We start from the raw sequence: 14,165 nt of genomic DNA, 5'->3' as shown, positions 1-14,165 counted from the left end.
TGGGAAGAGGGGAATTATAAAGGTCACTTAAGTAGATGCTCTTGACTTTTTTACTTTTCTTACTTTGTTGCAGGCCCAGAACTGCCTCACTAAGCTTTACAAGCTAGATAAAATGCAGTTTCGACAAACCATGAGGGACTATGTGAACAAGGATTCCCTCAATAACGTAGTGGATTTCTTGCATGCTTTGCTAGGATTCTGTATGGAACCAGTCACTGACAGTAAGTATGGCTGCCATCATAAGTACTGGGAGAGACCATGATGAGGTAGGCCATGTACTATTTGGGAGTCACCCCAAATTCCTTGAAGTAGAATATATTTCTAGTATTAGTAAAGTGAGGGAAAGGAGGATACTATCTTTCAGGACATACTCTGGGAAATATCCTATGGAAAATTTTCCTCTGCAAAATATATCTAGATTAATGGTCTCTAATAATGCATAAACTATCAATGGTCTGGCAGATTTCTGGAGGTTTTTATTCTGGTCCCTTGACTGTTATTCAACCTCAGGTGGATGATCTCTCTTCTACCTTCCTTATCTTTCTGGTGTAAAGGAATTGAGTCAAGGACTCAAGGACTCTAAGAAATAAAAGAGGAAATATAGACAGATACACATATATGTATATAGCTACATAATATATGTTATATATATATATATATATATATAAAATACACACTTGTATATGTAAATGCAATAAATAAAACAGAACTGAGACTTCAACTTCAAAGATGCCTCTCATTGTTTCTGCATTGCAGTATTTGCCAGAATAGATAAATTATATGAAAATTATGTAGGCATAAAGCTCTAAACTATTTCATAGGTACATGGCCATAGGTAAACTCTTATAGAGCCTGGCTTCTTAAACTGTGGGTGGCAACCCCATATGGGGGTCACATAACTGAATGTGGGGGTCATGAAAAATTTGGCAACCATAAAAGGTTATATATGCCTATTTTACATACCTATATACCTGGGATTGTGTAAGCATTTCTCAGGCAAAGGGGTGATGAGTGAAAAATGTTTAAGAAGACTTGCTATAGATGACATCGGATCAAATCCTCGCTCTTCCACTTACTACCCATGTGACTTTGGACACCTAAGGCCTCAGTTTTCTCATCTTTAAAATGAAAGTATGAGATTAAATGGCCTTTCAAGGCCCTTTCTAGGTCTTATTCTTCTACCAATGTTCAAGCAGCTGCTTACTGTGTGCAAACATCATCTGGAATAGACCAAACATTTTAAATATTTTTAATGCAAATTCCACTATACACTCACATACTCATACACATACACATACATACCTCTTTTTCTTGCTGTTTTTATAGTTTACATAAAATAGTGTTTGTAATAACATCTATTCAAGTCACTATAAAGAAACTATTTGATGTACATGGAAAAAATATTTCTTTTCCTGTCCCTGGCTACAGTATTTCTCTTATTACTAGGGTGCCTCTTCTCCATCTAACCCTCAATGTAAGAAAGACTTAGTTAAATGTATTTAAACCACAGACATCACACCAACTAGAAAAGCAATTATGCATTTGCCAAGTATGCCCCCATGGGGACATTATTGATTGCAAAATAATATACATTTATACTATTACAGGAAGATAACATTGGCATATGCTACAGAATAATTTGTATTCAACAATGTACTATGTATGATTTCTCATAATCCTGAAGTCCGTAGTACACAATTAGCAAGATGGTTCCAAACATGGATAAGGAAGCAATGTGTTCCTTTTAGGAGATGGATTAACCAAAGGTTAATTCAGAAGTCAATCATGAATGATTAGTTGATCATGGACCCCAACTTGATTAAAGCTAAGGCCTCAGTCTTTGGCCATTCCTTATTCTTTGTAGGCCATAGTTAAGTCAAGTCAATGCATATTTATTAAGCACTTAATATTGTGATGTTTAAAAATCTAACTATGGGGCAGCTAGATGGTGCAATGGAGAGAGCACTGGCCATGGAGTCAGGAGTACCTGAGTTCAAATCCAGCCTCAGACACTTAATACTTAACTAGCTGTGTGACCCTGGGCAAGTCACTTAACCCCAATTGCCTTACTTAAAAAAAAATCTTACTGTGATGTCTAAAATTCTAATGTGTGGTCGCCTTAAATTAGAAGCTTTAGCACCAGTCTTTGGGCATTAAGCATTTATTAAAGTATATTAGGTGTTAGTAAAAAGAACACATGTAGCAAGAGTTCTGTCTACTTTCCCTATTCTCCCCGCTTCTGCTGCCAACAGCTGGTTCCCAAATGAAAAAGGCTGTTTCATCCAACGAGCCTCACCTTCCTACTTCCTGTCTCCCTCCCCAAAAGGGGAGGTCCTTCAAGCTGATTGGTTGAGGGTGGTCTCCTGTTGATGTTGTAGTCCATAGCCTCTGAGAATTACACCCCACTCAGGGCCAGCCAGGTGTGGTATTGATTTAATCATCCTTAAGTAGGTTCTCAATCAGTCTCTCAGTCTCACCCAATTCAATTAATTCTAAATAAATCTTCAGATGGGGGCCACTGGGCATCTGCCAAATCCCATTATTTTATCACACTGTATACCCAGAACTATGCTATGATGAAGATACAAAGAAAAAAAAAGTCTCGGCCCTGAAGGAGCTTTTGTCTATAAGATAAAATATAAATTTTATAGTCTAGTCTTAAGGAAGGCGCTTTTGTTACTTGTTTCCACTCCATTTTTCCAGAATAATTTCACATTAGTCTACTACTACTACTACTACCACCACCACCACCACCACTGCCACTGGTACCACTACTACCACCACCACGACCACTACCACAGTCACTACCATTACCACTTCTACTACTCCTACTACTAATATCTAGCATTTTTATAGCACTTTAAGATGTAGGAAGTCCTTTACATGTTATCTCATTTGATCCTTGTTCATAATATCATCCTGTCCTCCCGCAATCAATTATTACTAATAATAATGATAATTCCTATTTATATAGTGCTTTAAAGGTTACAAAGTGCTTACAAATATTTTCTCATTTTCTTTATACAACAACCCTGTGAGGCAGCTACTATTATTATGCTCACTTTTTAGATAAGGAAACTGAGACAGATTAAAATTACGTGACTTGTCTGGGGTCACTAGCTATTTCATATATGAATGAGAATTTGGACTGAGGTCCTCCTGACTCCAGAACCAGTGCTCCATCCCATTTACTACCCAGCTACCTCTATTCTATTCAATAAGCATTTATTATGTAAATTTAAGCCACTTCCTCCCACCAAGAGTTTACATTTAATCAAGGAAGATTACACTTACATATCTAAACATATATAGCCACCCCCTAGTTCAGACTGCAATGGTAAAAATACCTCTCACCTGGACCATTAAAATTGCTCCCTAATCAGTCTCTTTTTTTGTCTCTTTTTTCTAATTTATCCTCCACACAGTTCCCAAAGTGATCATCTCAAAGCTCAGGATTGATTGTCACTCCCCTACTCAATAAACTCCAGTAGTTCCTTATTACCATGAGGGTTAGAAATAAACACCTTCTTAGCTTTTAAAATGCTTTATAGCCTGGCTCCAACCTAACTATCTAATCTCATTATATATTATTATACAATCTTATTGTGCATTATTTCCTTTCATATACCCTATTGTCTACTCCAATTAGCCTTGCTCCCACTTATCCTCCATTTATCCTGTATTAGACTCCCTCCTTACCTTTAATACTTTTATCCTTTAATTCCTTTTTACCTTCAAATCCTTTTATTTTATGGAACAAGTCATGTGTCACCTTTGAAGGTATTCATTCTCCTTTCCTCTGCTAAAAGTGATCTCTCCCTTCTCTGAGTCACATGCTTTGTATCCCCTGCATCCAACATAGCCCTTTGTACATACACTTACATCAAGAACCTGTGACTTCACAGATGTAGGAACTCCCAGTAAGAGAAATGTCACCATTAACTGCTGATTACTTGGCCTCTAACTTCCTACCTTTAACAGTTGTCTGAGGCTCAGAAAACTTGAGCTTCCCTTAGTCACACCACTACATATTGTTAGAGGCAAGATCTGAACATAATCACACACTACCCACTATCCCAGCCTTCTTCCTTGTTTGCCTTTTGCTTAGTTTGGTGCCTAATAAATGATTTCTTTTTTGATTGGATCCATTTCCTTGTCAGAACTCTCTTCCTCTTTTGTCTTCTAGTCTCATTTCATACTTCCTCTCAGCATTTCCTTCCTACTCCTTCAACACAATAATTTAGGTAAGGAGCTTAGCAGCCCCTCACTGAAAATATTGGTGAACCCTATAATATACCATTTAGACCTTGGGGGCATTGGGAGAATTTCAAAGAGAAGAGATCATTGTAAAAAATTATTCTACATCTGAACATTTTCTCCTCCCAAAAACAATTAGGATTATAGGATCAAATATTTAGAGCAGAAAGAAACCTTAGAGATCATTAATTCAACCCTTCATTTTACAAATAGGGAAACTAAGGCCCAGCGCTTTCCTCTAGTTCACACAGCTAATACACTACAGAGTTAAGATTTGATCCCAGATTCTCTGACTCACCTAACATTCTTTCCATTTTTACCCTTAAATGTTATCAAAAGATGCTATAAACAAAATAAAGTAGTTATCTAAGAGAAGAGGCTGTAAAGGGAGTGTTGTTTATTTGTTTCAAAGTCTGTAGGGTATTATTATGATTTTTGTTTCATTATGTGTCTCCTTTTGCTAGTGAATTGTTCACAGGATCCCATTGTTCCACTGGGCAAATTGCCTTTAAATTGTACCTTTGCTTTCCAGATAAAGCTGGGTTTGGGAATAACTTCACCACAGTGGACAACAAATCCACAGCCCAGAATGTGGAAGGTATTATTGTCAGTGCTATGTTTAAATCCCTCATCACCCGCTGTGCATCTACTACGCATGAACTACACAGCCCTGAAAACCTGGTGAGGATCTCTCTGCAGAAGGGTATGCCATCTCAGATATATGAGAGGGCTTAAACCCAGAGCAACAAAGGAGAAAAAAGGCAGAGGGAGGTTTGGGGGAAACTATTAGAACTGGAGAGGAGTCTTCTATTTTGTTGCTGTTCTTTCAGCACCAGCAGTCAGCGATTATGCTGGGGAACCTTAAGAGCATATTTAGCCTTTCTTTATTCCATTTTGCTGATTCAAGAATTGCTGAGATGGGAAAGAGGAAAGTAGAGAAGGTTTTATTAACCCCTCATCTCATGAAGATCTTCTGATCATTTGTGAGATGTGTACTTTGAATTCCATTGAAAAAGGCTGCTAAAGTAGGTATGGATTTACTCAAAACTGTTCAACCCATTCCTGGCTTGATTGTAAGAACTTTTGAGTGAACTCCATTCTGAAATGAATTTACAAGTAATCAAGAAACTGTACTGAAATAGTGTATGTGAGGCTGCCCCTGTAAACCCTAAAATTACAAAACTGATCATTTTAGGAAGATCCTGAAGAACAGAATGTCCTCTTAGTAGACAGAGGTATATAATGACCAATTTCAGACAGGACAAATACATGAATTCATTTTGGTTGATTACACTTATTTATTACATGGGAGGGTTTTGCAGAGGAGATGGTAATCCCAAAAGAAATGAGAGCGAGAAAGGAAAGAATGTTAATCATTTTTTAAAATATACAGATGAGAGTAGAACAAAGTTCAGAAGGGATAATAGACAAGTAGATCATTGTTGGAACTAATGTGTTAAATTTTAAATATGCTTGACAAAATAAGCCATACATAATGAAGATTCATAGTTTCATATACTGTCCTCTTTTTCTCTTAGAATGGGGAAATGTTCATGTTTTTGGTGTGTCACGTTCATAATAATAAAAAGGTTTTTTTTTAATAATAAAGAAGATATGCATTACAACAAAATGCTAATAATATTATAAAAACTATTTCAAATTATATTTGTTTTGGTAATTAAAGCAAATATGCTACAGAATGGTTGCCATTGTATGTTAATTGAAGGCTATAATATTACATCTACTATTTCTAATAGCGTGACTGGGTTAATTAAACTCCCTTCATGGCCTTAAACAGTCCTGCAAGAGGTGATCACACGTAATTGCTTCAGAAGAAATTGTGACTTGGGATAGTGCTACCAAATCTGACTGAAATAAGTGCCTGCATATCTATTCTGCATTCTAACCAGTTATATATGTGGCAACCTCACACGCACAATTCTGCACATAAATGAGTCTGTGGGGAAATGTAGCACAATTTCTGCTAAAATTCAGAAAATAATTTAGAACTCTAAAGAGTCATATTTGAAAAGAGAATAAACAAAGTAGGACCAGGTGAAAGCTATATTTTCCTGACTTGAAAAAAAATATCAAAGCAAGATTCTCAGTGACTAAGTGTCTCATAAATACCTTTTGAGGGTTTGACCACCCCCCTCCCTCCAGTCCCTTCATCTCCACTGATTATAAGCAAGACAGTTGCACCACAAATACCCATATTTCAAAGTGTGTTAACACACTAGTTGGGTTTGGCAGACCAAGATGATCCTTTATATTTACACAGAACAAATCTGGTTATTTAGTTAGCAACTTGGGCTAGAATGGACAGATTTTTATGTGACCTAGAAGAGTGGCATGTATCTCTGAACCTATCCAATCTACCACATTTTCTTTGAAATAATAAAGCTTGTTGCAGAAAATCTTTTAAGGAGAGTTATGCCAATCTTAGTAGAAGTGGAGATGATTAAAAAATGCTTTTGGACAAAAGTTGAAGACTAGAACCAAAACCCCAAAGGGGTAGTCTCCCTTTAATTCCTCCTCTGGTCATAATTAAGAATAGTCAGTAAAAGCCTAAGAATTAGAGGGCTGGGATTATTCTATTATAATTTTTATATTGTACCTGATGATCTTCTTGAAGTCTAAAGTGCTACAACTGATTTTATTTTTAAGGGTTTTTTTTTCAATGACCAAAAATCTATTGTCTACCTACCACTTACCCTCTGTTGTTTTTTTATTATTATTATTTGTTGCTAAACTGTACTTTCTAGAATTATTGCTACTTATATGTTAATGGCTACTGCACCCATTTTGGGAGTAAGCATGTATTATTAATTAATATTAAATATCGGTAAAGATTTGACCACGTAGTGGTTAGGACAAGCAGGAGAATAGCCCCAGAAAACCCATGCTATCTCTCAGAGAGACAGCATGTAGTCTCAAGGAGAGTTCAGAAGCCCTACAATGCCTACACTGTCCTTAAGAGGAGAGTGGGCAGCAAGAGACCAAATCCACAAGCCAAGATATAGAGCCAAGATGATGACCCACCTATGGTCAAGGCTTTTTATCCTCTTTTGATAGAGGCACATCATTATACATTGATCAAAGCTAATTGGTTAGTATCATTCAATTCCATTGGTTGATACGACTTCAGGGTGGTCCAAATTCAAATGACCTACAGATAACATGAGGGGGAAGTGTGCAAAAGACTCACCTAAATTGCTTAAGGCAAAGTCCATTATCTAGGTGTGGTTTAATCCCATCAGTCCTTCAATGAAGTAGACAAAAGAATCAATCTCCATTCCTTTAGTTCACCTGGACTCATTCCAGGCAGGGGCTCAACTTTCTGGGGTGAGGGAGAAAAAGGACTGAAACTGATCTGGGTCCCCCCAAGAAACTCATTATTAATAATTATTTTCTCACACCTCCCAATGGGGAAAAATTTGTAATAAATATGCAGTTAAGAAAAAAAAACAAACTATTCCTACATTGGCCATGCTTAAAGTATGTATTTTTAACCAAGAGTCCATCACTTCTCTGAAAGGAGGTGTGTAGCAAGCCTTATCATCAGTCCTCCAGAATTGTGGTTGGTCATTGTGCCTTTGAAAGTTTGTCTTCATAACGCTGTTTTTATTATATTATATTTTATTATATATTATATTTTCCTCTTAGTTCTGCTCATTTCACTTTTCATGAGTTCATACCAGCCTTCTCAGATTTCTCTAAACTGTCCTTTTCATCATTTATTACAGTACAATGGCTTTCCATTATATATGTGTGTATATATATATATATAAAACATGCATGTATATGTGTGTGCATGTGTGTATAAATGTACATATAAATACATGCAACTGTCAAAATTCATTCAACCATTTCCAATTTATGGACACTCCCTTAATTTGCAGTTCTTTCCTACCACAAAAAGAACTATTAAATATTTTCATATATATGGGTCCTTTTAAAATTGCTTTGATGTCTTTGAAGTATAGGACTAGCGACACTTAATTTTTAACACCTCCAGAGATACAGGATGAAATTATTCTTCAAGTTTTCCCTTGAAAGATTTCTGTGTGTATTAGCCCAGGAGTAAATCACCCATTTTATTAATTTCAGCACTATTCTAAGCCTTCTTTTTCAGGCTCCATGAGAAAACTGTTTATTGATACAGCTTCCTCTCTTTCCTGCTATACCTTATGCTTGTCATTACACAGGGGCTCTATTGTGACATCCGGCAGCTGGTTCAATTCATCAAAGAAGCTCATGGAAATGTTTTCAGGAGGGTTGCCCTGAGTGCCTTGCTAGACAGTGCAGAAAAGTTAGCCCCAGGGAAAAGATCAGAGGAGGCAGAGCAGGACTCAAAACCCTCAGGGAGCAAAAGGTATGTCCATCTGTGGGAAGGAAACTCTGAATGTTTTCATCAATCTTATGGCAATATAATATTTTCTCCTTTGCATTTTGTGTTCAGATCCCAATAACTGATCCTAAACATGGGAGTGGTGGATGATTGTTTTACTAACAATGCCAGTGTCTTTGGTAGATATTAGGCTCAGTAAAACAATGAGGACTTTTCAGAGTATCAGTTCTCCCCTTAGAAAAATACTAGAAGTGCATCACCTCCCCTATATTTTTGATTCAAGTTAATTCAGAAATTAACTAATGCAGCAAAATTTTGTGCATTTCTGGTTGTGTCCACTGATATTTATCATTTTGATCTAGAAGTAATAATCTGTGAAAGGTATGCCAGTTTCTGCTCTCTGTGATAGGAGAGGGGCTAGATCTGTAGATCCATTGGTATAGGGAAACTCCAGGTGAGGAACCTCTCTATCAGTGAAGGTGAGCACTTTGTCTGCAACTTATAGCCTTAGTTGCCTAGAACCCTGAGAAGTTAAGTGATTTGCCCCAGATCCTCTTAGCACAGAGGCTAGTTATCCACTATATCATAGCTGCCTTTTTAGACACGCTTGAAATAAAGTACCAGAAGATGATTGATAAACAAAAACAATTTCCTAAATTATTTTTTCTATTAGAAGTATCAAACTTGGGTTGATGTATGTTGTGTGAAAGATTCTTTGCCTTAGTAGATACAAAGAGAAACCCCTAATTTTTTTTTTAAGTCTTTTAAAAAAATATTACAGGGCAGCTAGGTGGTGAAGTAGATAAGCACCAGCCCTGGAGTCAGGAGTCCCTGAGTTCAAATCCGGGCTCAGACACTTGACACTTACTAGCTGTATGACCCTGAGCAAGTCACTTAACCCCAATTGCCTGACCTAAATATATATATATATATATATGTATATATATATATATGTATATATATACATATATATATTACAGTTATTTTTAGACATACTATCAATCTCACATCTCAATTAAAACTCTCCCTTGTAACAAGGAAAGACACTTTGACCAAAATGCCAAACAAAACATACATGTAAAGCATATGCAACCAGAATAGTGCTCAGCCTCTGTAGCAGTAGAGGAGAGATATATTTAGCTATAAAGTTTCTAGGACCAGGAGTAGGTTTTTTTCAGTCATTCAGTTTTTCTTCCTTTTAGTAATCTGGAAATATGAAAATTTGAGCCTTTGCCTTCTATATGAGCTAATAATTTTGTTTGGAAAGCATATTATCAGGATGTATTTTAATGTCAGAGGGAGTGTAGCATAGTAGATAGAGAGCTAGCCCCTGAACCAGGAGACCCTGAGTTCAAGTGCTGCCTCTGAAATATATTGTTTTCCTGGGCAAGGCAGTAATGTCTTAGCACTCTAGACCAGTGGGGTCAAACTAAAAAAGAAATGGAGACCACTAATCTATACATAAAGATCCCTGTGAGCTACTTAATGACTTGGTTTTTTAAATGTAATATTGTCTTCATTTTATTATATTTTTATTTCTCTGTTCAATGTTTCCCAATTCCATTTTAATTTTATTCATGCCTTGGCACTGTTGCAGGACATATGGGCCACATTTGACATCTCTGCTCTAGATAATTCTCTAAGATTAGGCATTACAGTTTCCTCATTCAAGGTTTTTTTTACCAGTGAATACACAGTTCTGGTGTTTCTCTCAGAATGCCACAGGCTGGATTGTCTAGTCAATAAAAAACTGGACTCACAGCCTGGAAAGACTGAGTTCCAAGATCCCCATCTAACATACTCTGCTTGCATGACCCTGGGCAAATCACATAACCTCTCAATGCTCCAGGTAACTCTTTAAGACTTTGAGTTGGAGAGAAGTTGTTCATCTGTATTGGCAGAGGGAGCTTTCCCATCTGGGAATTACTTATTATCAATAAGACCCTTTCCTACATTTGAAAGGTGCAACCAAGAGCTAAATTCACGTTGTTATACCTTAATATCAGTATACATTATTATATGATGGCATTTTCAAGAGGATTAGAGATTGTGCTTTAGCATTGTGTGTGTTACCACTATCAAGTGTGTTTTTACAAAATGGCTGCCTATTTTATTGAATGGAAATTAGCACATTTTAATTAATGGAATGAACTACTCCCTCAGGTCAGAGGCTGGAATTGACAAAGGCCAGTTATCATCAGCACCTGATGAATGTCGCAGCTTTATGTCTGGCCGTCCCTTGCAAACTCCAGAGCAGTAAGTAGCAGAAGACTTGATCCCAAAGATATATACCAATAGACTCGTTAGTGAAGGAAAAATTCTACTATGTAATTATTGAATCGTCCACTGAAATGACTTACATTCATTTGTTCCTTTCTGATTCTTCTACTTTCAACCTAGACTGAGCCTTAATCATCTTATAACTAGACAACTTTAAGAGCCTCTTAAATACTGCCCATATTGTATTCTCTATGTAGCTTATTTCATATATCATAAACAAGGTAATTTTCTGAAGATCTCCCTCTGGTCCTGACAGTACTCTTCTCAAAAGTTTCCAGTTGCTTCCTATTTCCACTAAGATAAAAGTCAAACCCTTCAACATAGTGATCAGGAATTTCTCTTAATCATATACCTCTCTGGCTGTCCAATCTTATTTCTTCTTTGCCTTTTTTTATTATTTAATTTTAATTCAATTTTTAAAATCTCTTTTCTCCCCAACACAATAATTTGCATAGTCAAGCAAATGAATTTACACATTATCTATATCCCCCCAAAAAAATCTCATTCTGTATCCTGAATCTACCATACCTCTGTCAGGAGGTAGGTAACAGGCTTCATCAGCAGGCTTCAGAAAGGGTTCATTATGTTGATTAGAGTTCATGAGTCTTTCCAAGTTGTTTATCTTTACAATGTTATTGCTATTGAATAAATTTTTTTCTCCTAGGTTTGTTTACTTCACTTTGAAACAATTCATACAAGTCTTTTCAGACTTCTCTGAAACTGCCCCTTTATTAATGTCTTATTGTACAATAAAATTCAATTACATTCATATGCCATAATTTGTTCAGCCATTCACAAAAATGAATTGGCATCTCCTTAGTTTCCAATTATTTGTCACCACAAAAAGTGCTACTATAAATATGACTGTGTGTATGTATGTGTGTGCGTATACACATACATACATATATATTGCTTTTTATTTTTTTTAAGTTATGCCTCATAGTGGTATTGTCTGAGCAAGGAATATGCATAGTTTGATAAATTTATGGGTATTTCTTTCCAGAATGAATGTACCAACTCATAGGTCTACCAGTGTATTAATGAGTCATTTTCCCTATTTATCAACTTTACCAATCTGATGAGTGTTATGTGGAAACTCTGAGTTACTTTAATTTGTGTTTCTCTAATTATTAATAATTTGGAGCATTTCTTTCTTATGATTATAGATAGCTTGGATTTACTCTTTCAAAAACTGCATGTCCTTTGACCATGGGAAATGTATCTTATTCTTATAAATTTGAATCAGTCTCATATATCTTGTAAGTGAAAACTTGCTTGGGGAAATTCATTGCAGATTTTTCCCCCAGTTGTCTGTTTCCCTTCCAATTTTAACTGCATTGATTTTGTTTGTGCAAAAGCTTTTAAATTCATGTATTCAAAATTGTGCATCTTATCTACTGTGATCCTCTTTATCCCTTCCTTGTTCATGAATTATTCCCCCAAACTGAGATCTGATGATCTTATGATGTCACCCTTTATGTCTAAGTCATGTATCCATTTATTCCCCAAACTTATCTGGAAATATGGTGTGAGATATTGGCTTATACCTAGTTTTCTGCGAGACTGCTTTCCAATTTTTCTATTGGTTTTTGCTAAGTAGTGAGATCTTACCCCAGGGAGCTATGCTGTTTTGGCTCTACTGAACACTAGGCTACTATGTATACTTGCTTCTTTCTTTGTGTACCTAATCTGACCCACCAGTCTTATTTTTCCAATCTGAGACTTTCAATCCAGCCAGCCTACTTATTATTTCCAGACATACTTAGAGCATGTTTATTCTTGACTATAGTCCCTTGTGTCTGTTGTTCTGGTTACCTAGATTGTCCTTCATGCTTCTCTTTATCGATCCATATTCTACCCATTCTTCAATACACAACTAATTTATCAATATTAGTCCTTTTCTGACTACTGTGTTCTCCTTTGGTCTTCCTTTTCCCTGAATTCTTATAGCACTTCTTGTTAATACTAGTTAATTTGTCTCTTTATCACACACGAGAAAATACATGTGAAAACACTTTAAACTGAAACGTGTTATAAAGATGCCAGTCAATTTTTTGGACTGGACCTATGATTTCACCAGTGCAAGAAGCTTAGTGTTTGACAAACCCAAAGATATAAGCTACTGGGGTAATAACTTAGTATTTGGGGGCAGCTAGGTGGTGCAGTAGATAAAGAACAGGCCCTGGGTTCAGGAGGACTTAAGTTCAAATCCGGCCTCAGACACTTGACACTTATTAGCTGTGTGACCCTGGGCAAGTCACTTAACCCTCATTGCCTTGCCAAAAAAAAAAAAAAGAAAGAAAGAACTTACTGTTTAACAAAAACTGCTAGGAAAACTGGGAAGTAGTTTGGCAGAAACTACATATAGACCAACATCTCACACCATATTCCAAAATGGGAATTCTCCAAATGAATAATCAAGTTACACATAAATGCTGACATAAACAATTAGAAGGACAAGGAAGAAATTACCTTTTAGGTATGATAGGGGAACAGTTTATTACTGAAGAAGGAATTTACTCCAGAAATACAGATAAGCATCTTTTTCTCTGCAACTTATAGCCTTGTAGAGTTCCTTGGGGCTTTGTGAGGTTAAGCGATTTGCTCAAGATCACGGAGCTCAGACTTGCAATCAGGCTCTCCTGATTCCAAGACCAGCTTTTTATCCACTGGACCCGTGGTGTCAAATTCATATAGAAATGGATCCTTGTGGGCCACATTGTGTCTTAGAAAACCACAAATTAACATTATATTGTCTTATATTTTGTTAAACATTTTGTTAAACATTTACCAATTATATTGGCACATCTTCACTACACCATGCTACCTCTCAATATACTATGAATTATTAAAAATTATCATTTTAAGCTATGATTTCATAGAATTACATGAAATCACATCGTGAGAGAAAAAATTACTAGGCTAATGCTTGTTACTCAACTTTATATAATATGCCCTACTAGATTGCAAACTAGGTGATAAAAGTTGTGTCATACAGTTGAAGTCCCTCTTTGTTCAGTAGCAGAGAAGCTTAATATAGTATCATTCAAATCTAAGGCATTCAGCCTAAGGTTCCCTTTTTACTTTCACTTCCTCATTCATTCTTTTTTTTTTAGCAAACATTCACTCTTGTTCACAGGACTATGATGCCATAGAAACTCCTTTCCCCTGGTAGCTAACTTCGCCACTGAAGTACTTCTCCCATTGGAAGGACCCTATGCCCTGTGACTTCTTCCTTTGATTGACCTATCCCTCCAAGAATCTCCATATTTAGGAG

General features: G+C 36.3%; 1 protein-coding gene across 8 annotated transcripts in view; it reads left to right on the top strand.

The window, feature by feature from the left end:
• The window catches only part of UNC80 (unc-80 homolog, NALCN channel complex subunit), a 259,417-nt gene that overhangs the window by 74,235 nt on the left and 171,017 nt on the right, over positions 1 to 14,165 (top strand). For all 8 annotated transcript variants that reach the window (XM_043991060.1, XM_043991061.1, XM_043991059.1 and 5 more), the window contains 4 exons: positions 74 to 221; positions 4,790 to 4,938; positions 8,466 to 8,632; positions 10,772 to 10,864. In XM_043991060.1, coding sequence (XP_043846995.1) covers positions 74 to 221; positions 4,790 to 4,938; positions 8,466 to 8,632; positions 10,772 to 10,864 — 557 coding nt within the window. The remainder of the gene's footprint in view (positions 1 to 73; positions 222 to 4,789; positions 4,939 to 8,465; positions 8,633 to 10,771; positions 10,865 to 14,165) is intronic.

Source organism: Dromiciops gliroides, chromosome 3 (genome assembly GCF_019393635.1).
Source record: "Dromiciops gliroides isolate mDroGli1 chromosome 3, mDroGli1.pri, whole genome shotgun sequence".
Classification (NCBI taxonomy): Eukaryota; Metazoa; Chordata; class Mammalia; order Microbiotheria; family Microbiotheriidae; genus Dromiciops; species Dromiciops gliroides.
Note: the sequence above shows the minus strand (reverse complement) of the source record. Positions and strands in the feature narration are given on the sequence as shown.